Source organism: Arachis stenosperma, chromosome 7 (assembly GCF_014773155.1).
Source record: "Arachis stenosperma cultivar V10309 chromosome 7, arast.V10309.gnm1.PFL2, whole genome shotgun sequence".
In the NCBI taxonomy this organism is placed as follows: domain Eukaryota; kingdom Viridiplantae; phylum Streptophyta; class Magnoliopsida; order Fabales; family Fabaceae; genus Arachis; species Arachis stenosperma.
In genome coordinates this window covers 38578850-38598746 of record NC_080383.1, presented here as the reverse complement: position 1 = coordinate 38598746, position 19897 = coordinate 38578850, and the positions used below count along the sequence as shown (strand labels likewise).

At 29.9% G+C, this 19897-nt stretch overlaps 1 protein-coding gene and 2 long non-coding RNA genes across 7 annotated transcripts; 2 read left to right on the top strand and 1 right to left on the bottom strand.

Annotated features, from left to right (window-relative positions):
* Positions 1-2298: 2298 nt before the first annotated feature.
* Positions 2299-6837, top strand: LOC130940889 (uncharacterized). Of its 3 annotated transcripts, none has more exons than XR_009070439.1 (5): positions 2299-2883; positions 2966-3115; positions 3233-3368; positions 3460-3679; positions 4582-6837. It is a non-coding gene; the product is annotated as an uncharacterized LOC130940889 (long non-coding RNA). The 3 variants fall into 3 exon arrangements; XR_009070440.1 differs by having other exon boundaries at positions 3492-3679; positions 4582-6836; XR_009070438.1 differs by having other exon boundaries at positions 2300-2883; positions 3526-3679; positions 4582-6816.
* Positions 6838-8890: 2053 nt separating this feature from the next.
* On the top strand, positions 8891-13457 carry LOC130940888 (uncharacterized). Of its 3 annotated transcripts, none has more exons than XR_009070436.1 (4): positions 8891-9885; positions 10032-10180; positions 10878-11043; positions 12527-13457. It is a non-coding gene; the product is annotated as an uncharacterized LOC130940888 (long non-coding RNA). The 3 variants fall into 3 exon arrangements; XR_009070437.1 differs by having other exon boundaries at positions 8892-9885; positions 10067-10180; XR_009070435.1 differs by having other exon boundaries at positions 8895-9885; positions 10008-10180; positions 12527-13455.
* Positions 13458-13592: 135 nt separating this feature from the next.
* On the bottom strand, positions 13593-17168 carry LOC130939719 (uncharacterized). Its single transcript, XM_057867807.1, has 6 exons — positions 17047-17168; positions 16314-16411; positions 15965-16229; positions 15060-15256; positions 14321-14505; positions 13593-13891 (listed from the first exon to the last, which is right to left on the bottom strand). The coding sequence occupies exons 1-6, from the start codon at positions 17062-17064 to the stop codon at positions 13593-13595; spliced, it is 1062 nt and encodes a 353-aa protein (XP_057723790.1). The 5' UTR covers positions 17065-17168.
* Positions 17169-19897: the final 2729 nt, after the last annotated feature.

Here is a 19897-nt window from a genome sequence, read left to right as displayed (position 1 = left end):
ATATTTGAGCCAATTAAATTATCTTTTATTTTTTTAAAAATATTACTAATTTTTTTAACAAAAATTTAAAAGACCATAACCCCCTTATCTCAACTAAGCTAAGCTCCGCTAAGCTCCGCGAGCTTTCAATATACTAGTAAAACACGTCGTTGTATCATAATGATACGTTATACTAAATGTAAACCAATATTAAAAAAATTAAAACTTATTGAGTATCATTGATTTTCATTTCGTTCATTGTTTAAATAAATAGAAAAAAAAAAAGAAATACGTAGAATAGCAACAGAATAGTTGGAGCAGGAGTGTAGATTGACCCACGTAAATAATTCTGGTATAATGATTCTGGTCAAAAACGGAAATGAATCCTCTCCATTTTTTTTAAAACTTGAGAGAATAAAGTGTGATTTCTCACCTTTAATTCTACAAGTGGAATCAAAATTAAATAAGAGAGAGAAAGCAATAAAAGGTGAAATTCTCCACTGGATACCATCCAGTTTTTTTTCCACTGAAGAGGATCCACTCCCGTCAAAAACCTGCCCTGACACGTGTTGGATAACGATTTATAGATAACAGAATTTTACTACCAGTTAAAATTTAAAAATGTTCTCTCGTGTTTTAAGCAAACTTTTGATTTGTTTCAATTTAATTTTAATACCGTTAATATTTAATATAAAATAATTTTATATTTATATTTAATTATGTAATATCATATAAATAAAATTAATTATTTTTTATTAAATTAATGAATAATTATTTAAAAAAAAATAGTATAATTACACTCATATGTAATTATACCTAAAACTACAAAATAAAACTTGAATTCTTTTAGTCTGAAACTACAAAGTTATTTTTTTTACAAGTTCCAACACTCAAACTCTAGTGTAATTGTCAAAATAGTTGGTGCTTTCTTTTTAAAGAATAAAGTATTATTTTTATTTTCTTGTGGTAAGTTTTAAAGTTATTTCTAACATTTAAATCATTTTATTTATATTCCTAACATTTTAAAATTGGCTCAATGTTATTTTGCTGTTAGGGATCCGTTAACAAAATTGAGATGATTTTAAAATGTTAGAAACTTAAATAAAACGAAAATATTGGGGAGAAAAATGATACATAGAAATAAATTTTAATTTTATCCTTTAATAATATTAATTTTTTACTGTATATAATATTTAATTATCTACTTAATATACTAAAATTGGGTTTTCCCCCAACTAATGAAAGTGATGTGTCGATTCCTCATGAATTCATTTTTCCGCCAACATTAATGCACTATTTTCTCTTCTAAATTTATTTTATAAAAATATCTTTATTATAATTATACTATAATTAGCATTTAAATAATAATGCATAATTATACTAATTTAAGAAAATATCTTTATTATAGTTATATAAAATCAATATTTAATGTATTATTAAACTACTTATCAATTATCAATGAAAAATATTTTTTATTATTTTAATTATATTGATAATAATAATAATGATAATAATAATAATATAATATGATAATTATATGATAATAGCACCGGTTATTAATAACCAATTTATATTTCTCTAAATAAATTTATTTTAAAAAATATATTTATTATAATTATATTACAATATTACAATTAATATTTAATGAATAATGCATAATTATACTAATTTAAGAAAATATCTTTATTATCTATCTATTTTATCTATCTATTCTATTATATAAAAATCGAGTTTTTAAAACTCGAATTTTTGTACTTAATGATGGAACTGATGTGGCATGCTCTTGAATTGTTTTCTGTAAGTCCCAGAATTTTTGAAAATTTTATTATAAATTAATCTTAAGTTTAATTATTTATTTATAGCTTTAATTTCAGAAATTTCTTAAAAATAATTAAAGTAAATTTTGATTAATTGAGTTTAAAATAAATTAAAATTCTTATTCAATTTTATAATTATTGAAATATTTTTTATATTTAAATTATAAAGTTTAGTAATTATACAATGATAAAAATTTTATACAATTTAATTAAATAATAGAAATTTTAAAATTTAATATTTTAATTTTTATAAATTAAAAATAAATTATATTATTTCTAATTTTAAATTAAAATATTTGATTAAAAGCTGATTAATAAATTAATAATTAAATAATATTTTTAAAATGATTTTAAGATATCAAATTAGATTTCAAATTTATAATAATATATTTTAATTTTATTAAAATTGACCAAATCCAATTTACCCAAAATTCTTAATTTTACTTTTGTCCTAAATTAAACCTTAATCCTAAAAATTTAACACAAAACCTTAACCCTAACTTTCCCATCTCCTTCAGCTGTCATACCCCTTTCCCCTTTCTTCCAAAATCAAATTCACCCACAGAACACATAACAACAGCAAACAGAAAGAAAGAAAAGAGAAGAGGGGGTGCAAATCAGAAGAGGGGAGAGTGCGCCGGCAAGTCACTGCCGTGCCGCTCGTCGCGCCGCCGTCGTCGCCGATGATGGAGGAACGAAGAGAGTGTGTCGCGGAGCAGGGAAAGCTCGCGCGAGTGAGGAGCGGCGCCACTACCGTCGCGCCGTGCGTCACCAACTTCGTTGCACCTCGTCATCACCATCGCCGACCGCCGTGGAGTCGTTACCGTCGCACCGGCGTTGCGAGCTGCTACCGAGCCACGAGCAACCCGATGCGAAGAGAGAGAGACAGGGCAACGCGAGGAGAGAGAGAAGACGTTGCGGAGTAGTTTCTGCCGCAGCTGCTCTCTCTGCCATCGCCATGTGTGGAGCTCGCCGCCACTGGAGTCACAAGCTGAAGTGGGGAAGGAGGCCATCTTTCCTATGTTGTTGCAGTCACCAGTCACCGTGCTACTACTGCTACGCTTCGTTTTCTTTTTCCTTAATTGCTGTAAGTTATTTTTGTTTCTAAACCTCCACTGTTATTATCTTGTTATCTGTAAATTAAGAACTTTAAGGCATTGATGTTTTAGGGTTAAGCTGTTGCAGCTATGGATTGTGATGGTTGATGTTTTTTTTAAGAATCGTTGCTGCTGGGGTAATTGAGATTGCTGCTGCTAGTCCTAACGTTGCTACTGTTGCTGTTGATTTGCCCCAATTCAAGTTCAGTGTCACTGCCCTAGGTCTAGTCTTTCTCCTGACTCTATTTCACTTTTATACTCTGAATTGCCTTGGTCTCGTTTATCTGTTTGATATGGTTCTAATTCCATTTTAGTTTCGGTGTTGCCTTGAATTTCCAGAGTTGTTTCTGTATTTAATTCCATCAAATTCGATGTTGCTGCGAGTGTAATCGGAGTTGGTAATGCCGCCATCATATCTCAACTTGGCCAACATCATCCTCATTGTTCTGATTCCAATTTCCCCAATTTTGAAACGGTAACACTCTCATCCTTGCTCTGATTCTATTTCGTTCCTCTGCCATGTATTTGCTCTAATCATGGTAGTCTATGTCTTTATTTTATCTCAGCCCTTGTGGCTCCCATTTTATGCTACAATTAGGTCATGTATTTACGTTGATGCTGCCTTGGGACAGGGACTGTTGAAGCTATGACCGGTTTTGTAGTAGCTTGTTGCTACCACCAATACTGATTTATGGTAGAATGATGAGGCTGCGATGTTGAGGGTGCAGTCCAGCCTACTATCTCGCCAAAATTCTGCCTTCGGTTTCTTTTAATTGTGACATTGAGGTAGGGGCATTTTCATTAAACTCATTTTTATTCTTAAGAATTGTTATAAATTGAAATTTAAGCGAATAAGTATTTTTAGTGATTATGGAGTCTTATGAATTGAACTGAATTGCCTTGAATGAATGTGATTGCTTACTTGACTGTGGCTACTTCTGAATAGCATGTTGGAATTAAGATAGTGAGTAGGAAATTAATTGGAAAATCTGATTTGAATATTTATCAAGTATAATTTGAGAATTGGAAAATGATTTGATGTTAGAGTTAATTTTGGGTTTGGAAAACGGCTTGAGATTTGTGAATGACTCGATTTGAAACTTTTGGAAAGGGTTTGAGTAAATGTTGGTTGGCTTTGTTGGAAATGAATTGAGATCTGGAAAGGATTATAATATTGAAAATAAGCTCGATTTGTTGAAAAATGAGTTTCAATTGAAAATGGTTTGAGATATTAAAATTGGTCTGATTTTGAAATTGAATCAAAAGGAGTTTGAGAAATGGTTTTGTTGGGACCCGAAAAGAGTGGCAGAAATTCGAGATTTAGAGGAGATGTTGCCGAAATTTTATAAAATTAGAAATTTCATTTGAAGTAGTTATTTTAAAAAGGTTTAATTTTAAGCATTATATGGTTAAAGATAACTTTATTTATCAAAGAAAGAATTATGTTTTGAATTGGGATTTGTTAATGAACGGAATGGAAGGAAGGATGATGAAGATTTTCTTTGAAATATGGTTTTTGAATATGGTTTTTGAATGAATTTGAAAATGAGATATGGATTGATGAATGATGATGATGTTGAGACTGTTGAACTTATGAATTTGGAAATGAAATATGGCTTGTGAATTTGAATTATCTGATATATGAGGTTCCTGGATAAAGTGTCGTAGCTTGCCAACACGTGTACCAGGTTGAAAACTCGATACTCTATTGACTTTACGACGCAAGTGTGACCGGGCACTATATAAATTCTCGGGAATGTTATCCCCATTGAGCAATATTGATTATTTGAGAAAAAGCTATGCATAGACTCTTTGGGATGCACGTTGGGGGACAGTCTAAGGACAATTCAGACTTGTCAGGTTGAGTGGATAATCGACAGATGAGCCTCATCAGCCATAGGACAGGCATGTATCATATGCATCTGTATGCTTTGCTTGGGTTTAAACTTATTTTGGTTTGCCTAATTGCTAAACTGTTCTTAACTGCTACTTGAACTATTTGCTGTAACTGCTACCTACTTGTGCTTTCCTTGTCTGTCTTGCCTGTGTTTGTCCTGGCGTGCTACATTTGAGAATGAATTTTGGTGCTAAATTAATGATTGTGTTGTTTGATTGCGTAGTTAATTTCTGAATGAGATTTTCTTATAAGAAAGGAAAAGGTTTTGGATTTCTGAAAAAAATTAAACGTTGTTTCTTTGAAAAGGTATTGAACGATTACCTATTGGTTTTTAAGAGATTCATAAGACAATGATAATCACTGAGCTTGAAAACAGTTTTCTTATAAAATATCTTCTTATGACAATTCTGAAATTCCGTGGTGAGACCGTGTGGTTAAGTTCTCACCCCTAACAGCTTTACCTTCAGGAATCGGAGGAAGGAGTATAGTGAAGAGTTATACTACGTTTTTGGTTTATATGGTATTGCATTGATTTGATAATTTTTCTTCCCTCGTCTTTGTTATTACAATCTTGTAAGAGAGACAGGAGTTGTTTGTTTTATATATATATATATATATATATATATATATTACATTATAAGCTATTATGTAAGAAGTCTTTTATGTGAATCTATGCCTGTTTGTTTTTTTTTAAGATAAAGTATTTATTTTCGGTTTTAAAAGAATTTAGTGAAACGGTATCGAATCAAAGGCTCTTATTTTAATATTAAGTATATAAAGTGGTCGTAATACTTCTTTCTATCAGAGTGGCGCAGGCGAAAGCGTGACATTTTGGTAGTGAGGGTGTTACATTTTCTGATTTATTTCATTTAATTCGTTAAAGAAAATTAATTATAATTAATTAATAATATCAATTAATTAATTTGATTAGACATTCAAATCTCACAATTTATTATAATTTATATGAATTGATTAATTATAATTAATTATATCAATAAATTAATTTAGTTAATTATATTAATTAATTGATTTGATTGGAATAAATATCAAATTATTTAATAAATAATAAATATGATAACGAAATATATGAATTAATTTAATTTGTTTATTTTTCTCAATACCATCTATTTATACAAGATCAAATGTTTTTAACTCATTCTCTTTCTCTCTCTCTCTCTCTCTCGTGTTTAGGGTACAATTTTTGTAATTTATTTAATTTTTGTTTCTTTTATCTTTATTTATACATTTCATTTTTTTATATTTTTTTAAATTTTTGTTTATTTTAATTGCTTATTATTAGGCGCATACTTTTTTTTTATTTTAGCTTCTGATTAACAAAAAAAATGTGTTATCTTTACGTTGTTTTTAAATAATCTTATTATAATTTTGTTTTGTAGTATTCTATTTTGTCATGTGTACTTCAATTCATATATATATATTGTTTTTTTTTGTGATTCACAATTAATATATACATTATTCGTGCATGTGGTTTATATGTTAATGTTTTTATTGATTCTCTTTATTATTATTTTTTGTGTGTCTCTTTATTGCTCTTTATTTTAGTTATATTAATTGATTTCTCTGTATTGATACTCTTTTTATTTGAAATATCATGACAATTTAGAGTGTATGTTGTGACCCATGAGATATTCGTTAATTTGGTGTATCTTTTTAGATGGTTTATGTTATAATGTGTTTAAGGATCGGAGTTGAATTAAAATTATAATATGATATATAAATGATTTATAGTATGCTAAAATATTAGGACATTATCATATAGATATTTTTTTATTTATCCTTTATATTCAATTATATAGGATCTTGAAAATTATGTAATTATGTAATTAGTTATTTTTTCATATAATTATTATATTGATCATTTACATTAGTAAGACTATTTTCATTATTAATATTTATAAATATGCTATTATTTGAATAATTGATTGAATCATCTTATTCGTTTAAATATAATTCTATTGAATTAATTATTCAAGGTGTCATTGCTATTTCTATTTTTAAAGAATTTTTTTAATATTATTTAACAATTCTAATAACATAATAACAATTAAAAAAGATAGAACAAAAATTTTTTTAATGTGAAAATAGAAGAAAAAGAATAAATTTAATAATTTTTTTCAGGATATATGTTTTTTTATAGATAATTGTTGTAAGGCATGAAAAATTATTAAATTCTAACAATAATTATTAAAGATAAAAGATCATTATAATTAAAAATAATGTCAATTTAAATGATATATAAATAAATCATGCTAAATATAAAAACTTAAAAAGGTTATTTTCAAAGAATATAGTTTATCATATTTAATTTTTTTACTATTTATTAAAAAATCATAATTATTTAACGATATTTATTTTTTAAATTCACTATGTATGCAATTTTATTCTTTTTTTTTTTGACAAAATTTTACTTATGATAGTAATTCTTCTAATGGTGTAAATACAAATAATTATATTTTTACTTTTTGATATAATCGATATATTATTAATCATGAATAGTAATTAATCCCTTATATTTTTAATCAAAGCACTTTGACAATAGTTTCTATTTATAGATATTAATGGATGATTATTTCTTTAAAATAAAATGCATTATGATTTTAGGTTGTTTCATAATTAACAATAATACTTGATTATTTCTTTAAATATAAATTGCATTATGATTTTAGGTTGTTTCACAATAATAATTAATGTTTATAATATTGAATTACTATAATTTTTTTATTTTCTATCGTTAGTAATTAATCCCAAATAAAAAAGATTATGTTGAATTATTGAATAGATTATGTTGAATTATTGAATAGTCCAAGTATAATCGAAGTTAATTTAGTTTATTTGTTTATTAACATAATTGATTGAAAGCATAAATGATAAATAAGACAAACAAATAATTAAAAAAATAGAATGTTAGTAATTATTTAAAATAGATAATAAAATAAGTTATAAGATATTATTTTATTTAAATTATTAATAATTAAAAGAATAAAAGGTCAGTAATTATTTTTAAAATAGACATTAAATTTAGTTTTATGTATTATTTGAGTTATGAATAAAATTTTATAATTTTCAAATTTATATCTACTTAATTTATGTATTTTATTTTATTCTAATTTAACAAAAAATTGAGACGTACATTTTTAATTATTTATTTAAAAAATATAGCAAAATGAGTTATATTATTATTGATAATTGATATCAATTAATTGATTGAATGATTTTGTAAGATGATTAATTGTATGATTTTGTAAGATGAATATCGTATAATAAATGTTGTGAAATTAATTATAATAGAATAATTAATAAATAAAAACTAAAAGGGACTTTTTTTTATTGCTTTTTAATGGCTACACGTTTTTATAATTTCACTTTTTTTTTATCTCTTTATTTCACATTTATTTTTTTAATTTATTAAACTAAATTAATTATATTAATTATTTATATTAACTAATTAAGTACTTTTTAATGGGTTATTATAACTATGCCTTTAAACCATGGGTTAAAAATATTATAAAAAATATTTTATAAAAATTATTGAAAAATAAATATTTTTAAAATGTGTCCTTAGATACAAACTAACTAAATTATTTTTCAATTTAATATATTTGATTCATTCAATTGTATTAATTATAACTAATCAATTGCGTAATTTGATTTGATTAAGATAAATATTTCATCATTTAATATTTTATTTGATTCATTAAATTATGTTAATCATAATTTCAAATATTTAATTTAATTAGAATAAATATCATTATTTTAAATTTTGTTTGATTCATTAAACTAAATTAATTATAACTAATTTATTATTTAATTTGATCGAGATAAATATTAAATTATTTAATAAATAATATATAAAGCAATGAAATAAACGAACTCAATTAATTTAATTTATTATCTTATTATTTTATATATCCCTTTTCTTTCTTTCTATTTTGTATTTCAGATAAAATATTTGTAATTTTTTATTTTTGTTTTTTTTTTCTTAATTTAACTAATATTTTTCTATGATTTTATTTTACATTAATTCTTTTTTTATTTATTTTGATTAATAATTCTTAGGGGTGTTATTATTTTATTTAAAGATAATTTAAATTTTTTGTAATATTTTTATAAAAGTTTATTAGTTCTTTTTTAAATATTTTTTTGAAATTTTTTTAATAAGATCGTATTTTGATTTTTCTCTTTCATCATTTGTATTAATTAATTATATTAGTTTTCTATTGCAATAAATTTTTTATCTACTCCACATATTATCTTTTTTATCTTCTTTTACTTTTTTTAATTACTCTTTTTACTTTATTTAATTGTTTATTTTACTTTTACTTTTCATATATAGATTTATTATAATTCATCATAGGTTCTTTTTGAATTTAAGTGATTTTTTAGGTTATATTTTACCATTGATAGTTTTATTTTGTTTAGTGTATGTTTTTTTAGTCTGTGTTTAATATACTAATTGTAAATATCTATTCTATTATATAAAAATTAAATTTCTGCATTTAATGATAAAATTGTCGTGACATGTTTCTCATGGTATTTTTCCACTACTAGAAAACTAGTTATTACAAACGGATATTTCCGACGAATTTTATTCCATGGAAATACAGACAGAATTTCAGAGGAATTTTTTTGTCAGAAAACAAAAAAAATGAATTAGCATAAATTACAGACGGAAAGAGAATCCATCGATAATTCTATCAGAAAAATTAATTTTTTTTCATGAGAAATAGTTACAGACGAAAAATCCGTCTGTAATTAAATGGACAAAAACGCTGCATATTATTAAATTATTACAGCCGTCAGTAATTTAAAACTTTCCGTCGGAAATATTGATTTAAACCTAATTTAACCTGAGTGTCTCAAGCTTCATTCACACTCCACACAAGCTTCTTCCTCTCTCTGTCGCACGAACAGCTTCTTCTCTCCGTCGCATGAGCTTTTTCCGCCGTTGCCGCCGTTTGCGTCGCACGAGCTTTCTCCACCGCCGCTCTCGTTGCATCTGCTCCCTTCATCGCCGTCGTCACAGAACTCTCTACGCTGCCGCTCTTGTCGCGTTTGCTCCCTTAGTGAATTTAAGGTATACTCTGATTTTGTGATTCTGGTGCTTAGGGTTCAATTTTTCTGTGCCAATTTTAGGTTTATCAATTTTTCTTAGCAGTTTCTATCTTCTTGTTGTGTTGATGCTGATTGAGCTTGTAGGTTTATCAATTATTTTATTATCAGCGAAGAAAGAGATTTTTTGTCGGTCATTTCTGCAGCAATTCATGAAACTCGGTGGTTGTTGAATGGCAAAGCTTGGAATGATAGTTGACTTCGTTGGTAACTTCTCCGGCAAAGACCAGCTTCCCTAGTGTGACCCTGACATCGTCGCTGTAAGCTTTTTCTTTTTCTCTATTCCATTTTCTTCATTCAGAATTGATATCAACTTGTGATTTCTTGTTATCTATTGGTCGTGATTTCAGTCTTGATGTTTAGGTCAAAATCAAGTTAGCGCTTGCAATAGGTTTAGGGTTTAGATATGAATCAATCACATATCTTTTGTTACTTTAGTTAAGGAGGAAGAATTACAGCTTCTATGAAACAATTCCCTATTATGATGGATCATTGTGTAATCAGTTATAGCTATAGCTTTGATTTTGAAAAGTGTGGCATTCCTCCAAATTAGGAAATTAAAGTGTGTCATCATAGGTGGGTTGAGGATTTATTTTCAATTTCTGAATGCAAATGATTCAGGAGTTGTTAATGTATTATAGAGCAGTGACTTTTTGCTTGTTTTAAAATCAAGTGATCCACCTGTTTGATCATGGCTTCTTTGAGTATTCCTTCTGTTTTAGAACAGAACAAAGATGATAACAACAAGAACAATAGTATAAGCAACAAGTTTTTGCTTCCAAGAAAGCCTATAAGTTTATGCATTATTTGTATTCCCTCAAAGTTGAATAATTGAACTTATTATATATAGCATCAAGAACTGTACCACTAAATATTTTCTGATAAGGTAAGGTAGCAATAGTTGACTTTTTGTTTCACTGACTTCATTTTGGTTTGCAATATCTTGAAACAACAAAGGCAAGACAACCAAATCCAATCATATACAGGAGATTGTGCCGCGGATCAGTGGCAGCGAGAATTTCAGGCAAACAAACTGAGGCAAGACACTGCTTGACAACCAAATCCAATGATTCTGAGGATTCTTTAACTGATGGAAGCAGAAGTAACCTTTTGGAAGTTAATGGTTAGTGTTTTTTGGTGCTCTCTATAATTCTTAAGTCTTTTGGGGCTTCCATGTTATTCCACTCAAGCATTCACCAGTGGTGTCACTATTTTCACTGTTTTCAAGTTTTAGAAGTAGATCACCATGAAAGACAAGTAGAGGAAGCTCAGCAGAAAAGATTGTCCCTCACTGATGGAGATAAGATATAATTTTTTATATTAAATATAATTTTAAAAAGAGTCTAATAACTAACTAGAGAAGCAGTTTCTGATAATCAATTTCAATCAATTTCACTTTACTATTTCTTTTGGATTGCTTACTTGAAAAATTGAGGCCACATGCTTTTAATTATTTTTTTTCTTGGACAAGTGAGGAAAAGTAACAACAGAAAATATAGATTTAAGTGTCAATATAAAATGTTATATAAGCTCATCTATTCTTATTCCCTGCTTCTATGAATTTTAAAGTAATTATTATAACGGCCAAATACCTTCAATGATATGGCAACACGTCATTGGATGCCTATGTGAAAAACTTATGCATGCTTGTCATGCATCAAAATCAAATTATCAAAAATAACTTATCTATATGCATGCTTGGGAGTTTTATTTATATCATTCGACTTCCACTGAGTGTAAACGTTGATTATGATAATTAATCAGATGTTGTGCTTCTTTTTGATCCTGTGGAAATGTGTACTTAGTTCTATGCTTTCATTTTTTGCTAATGCCACTTACACACATCAATCTCTTCTTATTCATCATGTGACGTTGATGGTTGGTATTATTTTCTGTTTGACATTACCCATATTGACCAGTTTTTGTTCCTGTTCTTGTTCCCGGTGAACATATACAGTGTTACACTATTAAATTACCAGATATAAATGCATCATACCCAGAAAAGTAAGATGTATATTTTGCATTGGGGGATCCAATGAGAGCAAGAGCAGAAGCAGAGTGAATAGTAGTGAACACAAGTTTGCTTTTTATATGTTCAGTGTCGGCAATTGCAGCATAACTAGTAGCTAGCAATAGGAATAAGTTTAGGTATACTACGTAATAATGCTATTTATATTAATGTTACCCTCCCAAGGTGCTTTGATTTTGATGTGATTCAACTTTAATTTCATTTGTAGACTAGTTGTAACTCAGACTCTGCATCACTTGCCCTCTATTCTAATAATACTACTACTAGTTGTATATATTTGGTGTTTATACTGCACTTACTAATCTATGTAGGCGTTCCTGCAGTTGTTGGAAGTATCTGCATTTATTTTTTACGTTAATCCTACTTGAGTTTGTTATCCCTTACCTGTTTATAAGTCAAATTCACTTCCTTATTTACTCTCAATTCTCAGTATTTGAAATCACAAAATATTTCCATAATTTTATTGTGGGGCTTTTGGTGCATAAAGATTATGGATTCGCCAGAATAGTTTCTTCATGAAACTCTGAATTTCTGCTTATATTGTCAGTATTGTATTTATTATTTGTTTTTCTTCCAGAATATGGTGTACTACAAAATATCACATTGTGATGGTCGGATAACTAACCCAGAGCAAAGAATTGCAAGCGATGTGCCAAGGTTCTGCTCAGAGTTAAGTGAAATTGTTCGGGATGATTTAACTGCACTAACTGATGGACTTCTATACACTTGGCGGCTGTGTTCATATGCAAGTCCAAAATATGTCTTCTGGATATTGGTACCACCATAATTGAAGTTTTCTGTTATGCAGATGTCTCATTGACAGTTACTGTTAACATTTTTTCTAGATATGTTGCTGATGGCTGGAGACTGTCAGACAAATGTTACGCAGAAATCAGTCTTTATATTCTCAATAAATGCTGTTTCCTCTTTAGGGCTATGTACTTGTAGCTGGGACCACAATCAGAAAATTCTCTCCTCCATTTGGTAAACTAATGTCCAGAGAGCAGCAACTGGAAGGAGACTATCGACAGTTTCACTCGTGATTGAGGACACACTCGGAAAGTATAGCATTTTATGGTGGAGAGATGAGAGAAGAAGCCCATATTCAGCAGAAGTTTAAGACCTTGGTTAGGCATTTGAGTAGTGTCCTACATGACCATTGGTGGTTTGGCATGATTCAGGACTTTTTATTGAAGTACCTTGGTGCTACAGTTGCTGTTATTCTGATAATTGAGCCTTTCTTTTCTGGCCATTTTTTCTCTTCCTAGTAATGCTTGCCAATTGTCGCATAAAATCCAAATATGGTGAAAGAAAGCAAAAGTTTTAACGTTTAAAAGGAACAACTTAGAAAAAAAATCATAAATGATACCCACAACTCCACAAGCCGAGTACGAGTACAACTCTGTGTTACTAACAAAAAGTAAGTTTCATATACATTTGATTAAGTTGTGGCATGCAAGAATATGAAGTGAAATCCTGAGTTGTTCATTTGACCTGTATTTTGAAAAGAAAAAAAAAAGAAAAGAAAATACAAGAAGTCATATGCATCATCTTCCCAAGCATAAATACAAAACTGGGAAAAATGTGCATGTGAAACTGTTACATTGGGAGGGAGAAAATGTGCACTTATAAATGAACAACAATTACTTCGATTTCATCTTGGACCTCTTTGCACGTTTAGAGGCTAGAAACTCAGCATCATCCCTAACAAAACTCCACCAAAGGTAAGCGAAAGGAACAGTGGAGGCCAACGACAGAGCATGAGCATCTATAAGTCCTTGATACGGTGGAAAATCGAATGCTTGCAAGAGCAGTGAAACAATGCTGCCGAAAATAACTAACAAGACCTTCCATCGCGACGGATGTTGATTGATAACACCCCAAATTGTCCAGACTGTAAGCTGCATTACAATCAATACTTGACAAATAGTCTTATTCCATCCTGTATGGTTAGAGTAATGAGAATGTCACAACATAAACAACACAAATAGGGAGAGGGTGGGGGGATATTTTTTTTTGCAGGGGGGGGGGGGGGGGGGAGTTGAAATGAAAGCTATAGCTGCATTTGGATTCTGTTTCTGAGACAAAAAAAAAAAAAAAAAACCATTAGAAACATAAACTCATTTGGTTGTTGAGATAAAAATAAAAAAGTATTTTTTTCTATCCAAGAAACATAAAATTGTATTTTTCGTGGTTACCAAAGTGGGAACAAAAAATATTTGTTTCTATCTTTGTCATTTTGTCTTTGTAATAGTTAGAGACAGAATCCAAATATAGCATATAAGTATATATAAATGCACCAGATTATGATTCAATATCGAATCATATAACATAAAATTGTTTTAAAGGGATAATTATAGGGAAGACATACCAAAGTCTAGCATAAAACAGTTGTACAATATGTGAGTGGTCACAAAAGATGTCAATGGAGCAGAAATCATAACTCTATTAGCCTCATTGCTTATATTTAAGGTTCTTAATATGGCCAAAATAAGGGAGAATCCCACAAGAGCCACAGTAGATGAGTGGTCCAACTTTTCTGTTAACTCCATATCTCTGTTTTTCAATGAGGCACACAAATAATTTAATTAGTTTAGAATAAAAAAAGGGGAAAATGTATTGGCAGCAGCATATAGTAATTGTTGGAAAACATCTAACAAATTTATTACTATGATTAATATATAATATAAATTTAGTAGGTAGGATTATTGGAAGGAGGTTTTCAAGAGTAATACAAGCATCATAATAACTTGGATTAAACTAATTTTTATGTGAATAACTAAAACTAATAAAGTAAAATTTGAGGCACACAAAGTGAATGCGACAATTTAAGAGCAATGATGTACCATTTACTTACGAAATAATTATCTTTAATTTGATTAGCCCCATATAAAAAATGAGATTATAAGTTGCCATGAAGTCTTTGCCAAATACAACTAGAGGAAAGTTGAGTTTAAGGACAAGATTTGTGCTTAAAAATCAAATTAAATTACATGAAATTCAGGTGTACAGTTCTCACATTGTACCTAATAATAAGTCAATCAAACTAACTTCCAAGACAAGTTATACATAATATAGTCACAACTTTTCAAACTAAATCTTCGACTCACCGACTGTGACGAACGGCACACCAAAAGAAGGCATTCACCGATAAGAATCCATAGACATGCCACAAACCAGCATACCCATAATGTGCTTTCTTGCCAACTTTTAGAGGCAACTTATTCTTTAGAAGTGAGATGAATGATACCCAACCATGAAAATGCATTGCAAGATTGAGAGCAAGTAAAGCCACAGATGCAGGCTCCTGAGTAAAATACACCCTGGATTTGTTAACAAAAAATTCTAATATTACTAGACACTAACTCCGATTGAAAATATAGGTTTCATGTGGATTTTGTAGAATAAATGGACAAAAGTACACATGAAAGAGTTTAAGATAGACAAAACTACATACCAAAGTTCGTAATATCAACTACACCCAAAATATTGATTTCGATGGATAAAATTACACTCTATACTTTACGAACCCACTAATGGCATGACACTTTTAACCATAAAAAAATAATCTTTCGCGTGTACTTTGATATTTATGAATTTTTGTGTGTACTTTTGTTCATTTAATTTTTTGAAGTGTACTTTTATCTATTATACGATTTCGTATATCAGATAAAAAAACATACCAGAAATAGCATTTAAAGCAGGGGCGGAGCTAGAAAAAATATTAGAGGGGGGCTAAAATTATTTACACAATAAAATAATATTAAAATAAATTTTTTAGGGAGGGCTAAACTGAAATTTATATATAATTTGCATGTAAAAAATTAAAATTAGGGGGAGCCGTTGCCCCCCTTTCCCAGTATGTAGCTCCGCCCCTGATTTAAAGGCTGTCTTTGAGGACAGACACAAACATTTTCTGTTCTCGTTTTTAATAAGAAGGATGGAAAATAAAATAATTTTCTGTCCTTGAAAAAGAAAACTACACAACCAAGTGAATTTTTCTTTATTAACAAACCTGAATCCCATATATACACTTGTAAGGCCATTTGCCATTATATTTTATAGGATCATGATGATCAAGTAATGCTCTTTTCTCCTCTCTATCAATCATGCAATGGTACTGACAATTGTTTTTGCAACTCCCTTTTTTCCATTGCACAATAAGCTTTTCTATCAAGTTTCTTGAATGATTAAGAGGGACTCCGTTTAAAGAAATTGTACACTCTGGAAAGCATTTTCCTCCTACACACCCTGTCTCCCCACATTCTGTCACACAACTCCTGATATTCAATTCAAACCAAAGACATAAATTCACGTAATAATGCCTCATAATTTGTTTTTACATAAAGATTAGAGTTATGTACCTATAATTCTGATCAGCATCTCCAGCACTTGCGTTTAATACTGGAATGGATGACGAAAGAACCAAAAGAAAAGCAGCAACATAACAACAATCTAACATCTGGTGTCATAATATTTGCAACCCAAGATCCAAACATATCAGCAAAAAAATGCAAATTCTACCAAAGTTGGTAAAATTCTCATGTCACATACAATGCTATATCATGCATATGGACATAATCAAAGTCATATGAACATTGTTTTTATCAAAGGAAACAAAATAATCGTACCAATCACAATTTAGAGAAATGTTTCAGGTTTTTCAAATTAGACTAAATTCATATTCTTATCTTGTTTGCTATTTGAGAAACTTTTGAACTTGTTCGTTTTGTTCTTTTATAAAACCAAAAGAAATTGATGTCAACATAACAAATAAAAAATTGAAAAAAACCCTAATAGTGAAACCACCTAAATCAATGTATTTGAATTAAAAAGGACAATGCTATCTGTATTTTCTTTTAAGTGCATTATATGAATTTCTTCTTATGTTGGATTGTATCACATTCAACTTCGTTGCTCTATTGAATTATTTAGAATCTTTCACTTTTCCTGTAAAATAAAAATAAAAAAAATGCTCCTCTATTTCTTCCATAATTGATTATAAGAAAACACCATGTGAAATAATCAAAAGAATTTGACAAGAAGACAAAGCAAACAAAGAGAACGATAAAGCGAAAGAGGGAGGGGGAATTTCACCTTTGTGGTGGCGAACATTGGATGCAGCAAAAAAGAGTTTTTAGTAGTAGAAAATATAATGAAGAGGTAGAAAGAATTATAAAAGAAAAATGGCGAAAACTAAGGGGAAAATGTGCTTTGTTTATTTCCCAGGTGGGGATTTAATTTGCAAATAAAGCCTTCTTTTCATTTCTAATATTTTAGGCATGTTATCTTTTGTTTCATAATTCTATTATTGTACGTACTATATTATTAGCCTTGTAATATGGTGTTTCATAATTTCATATATGAATGACCACGTATATTGGTAGACTAATACGGGCTTTAGGATGTGGCCTTGCTATTTACCTGGATAAAAAGAATTCAGTACAACGTTTGTGGCAAAAAGTATTAGATATCAAGAAATACTTGAAGTGTTAGTAGGTCTCAATTTGTAAGTGAGTCTTAATTTAACTTCTAAAATTTTAATTATCTTTATTTAGTTTTAAGCTTTGTTAATATGATTTGTGCTGGTTTTTGAAACAATTTTTTATGTATAGACTTTAATAAAATGCTAATGTGAACAGCTAAATGCTACACTAGACTCTATAAAATGATATTATTTTACTTTTGATATTTAAATAGCTCTAAAAATGACATCACAAGTGGTGTTATTAAAAATTTTTCTCACAAAACAAGTAATACGGTGTTGTTTTTGGATTTTTTTATCACTAAAATCAAAACTACTTCATTTTACAAGTTCTAATGTGACATCTGACTGTCCATATTAGTACTATATTAACGTTTGTGTTCCGAAAATTGTCTCAAGGACTAATGTGAGTCACATTTATAAAACTTAAGGACTAAATAAAGGTAATTGATGTAACGATTTAATTTTTGAAAATACGAATTTTTTCCTGAAGAAATGGAGTTTTTTTGGAAGTTCAGTGAAGTAAGCACCTCCACTACATCATCAAGCACCTCAATCTGCATCATCATTGTATCATCAACAAGTAAGCACTTCTACTAAGCTAAGCTCGTTGACTCCATTGCGAAAACCTAGTTTTTTAGGCACTTCGGCTAGGAATTTGAAAATTCTGATTTTCATGGTTAGACTTAGTTTAACAAGTCGGATTCGAATCGTGAGAGAAACAACTAATAGTATAATATCATTATTGTATTATTATTTTACCTGTTTAAGTATTATTATATTAATATTTGACATACTTTAATTAAAACAGAAGATAAGTTTAATAATATAATAATTGGGCTCAAAATCTACTGGTGTAGGTTAATGCCAGTACTTTTTGATAAACTTACCGATGCTAATGCTTCATCATATACCTTCTATTCTCATAATTATCAAGTTAGTAGTGTCATTTATACTAGTAACTTAAATGTTTGTCTCCAGATATCTTGTCATTTGTATTCTAATACAACTAGTTTTAGTAATTATCCTTCTGAGATATTTTGGCAGCAGCATAAGGTGACTAAGCACCCTTAAGCCACGACCTCACTCTCATCTTTTGACATCCAGCTGCTATCTTCTTCTCTGACCCTCGATCTTTAAATGATGCTATCCCGAGGAAGATACCTAAAGGCGAGCCGTAATGGCCTCATCTTCGGCAGGCTCTTCCGTTTTTTTTACGTCGTGCTGACCCTCGTTCTTTAAATGACGCTATCCCGAGGAGGACAACTAAAAGTGAGCCGTAATGGCCTCATCTTTGGTAGGCTTCTCCGGTTTTTTTTTTCTGTTTTTTTACGTCGTGCTGACCTTCGATCTTTAAATGACGCTATCCCGAGGAGGACACCTAAAGGCGAGCCGTAATGGCCTCATCTTTAGCAGGCTCCTCCGGTTTTTCTTCTATTTTTTTTTTACGTCGTGCTGACCCTCATTCTTTAAATGACGCTATCCCGAGGAGGACACCTAAAGGCGAGCCGTAATGTCCTCATCTTCGGCAGGCTCCTCCGGATTTTTTTCGTTTTTTTACGTCGTGCTGACCCTTGTTATTTAAATGATGCTATCCCGAGGAGGACACCTAAAGGTGAGCCGTAATGGCCTCATCTTCTGCAGGCTACTCCGGTTTTTTTTTTCCGTTTTTTTACGTCGTGCTGACCCTCGATCTTTAAATGACGCTATCCCGAGGAAGACACCTAAAGGCGAGCTGTAATGTCCTCATCTTCAGTAGACTCCTCCAGTTTTTTTCCCGATTTATTTTACATTGTGCTAACCCTCGTTCTTTAAATGACGCTATCCCGAGGAGGACACCTAAAGGTGAGCCGTAATGCCCTCATCTTCGGCAGGCTACTCAGGTTATTTTTTTTCTTTTTTTTACGTCGAGCTGACCTTCGATCTATAAATGACGCTATCCCGAGGAGGACACCTAAAGGCGAGCCGTAATGGCCTCATATTTAGCAAGCTCCTCCGTTTTTTTTTTCCTATTTTTTTTACATCGTGCTGACCCTCGTTCTTTAAATGACGCTATCCCGAGGAGGACACCTAAAGGCGAGCCGTAATGGCCTCTTCTTCGGCAGGTTACTCTGGTTATTTTTTTCCTTTTTTTACGTTGTTGATAATGAGGAATTTCTCGTCGATCTAGATTTTCACAAAATAGAATTCCATCGTTGAAAGTATAGCCTAGACCAACGATTAATTCCCACATTAAATGTTTTCAATTCAAATTATAATAACCGTGATCGAGAGTAATTCAACCTCGGGTCGTTCTCCCTAGGAGTTGCAATGAAATGTACATTTATTGGCTATGGAAGAGAGAGAGAGAGCATGGGGATTGTGAATGCAAGCAAGAGAGCAAGAAATGTAAATAGCAAGGAATTAAATAAACATGCAAGAAATGTAAATGGTAATAGTAATAGAAAACAAAAATTTAAATGA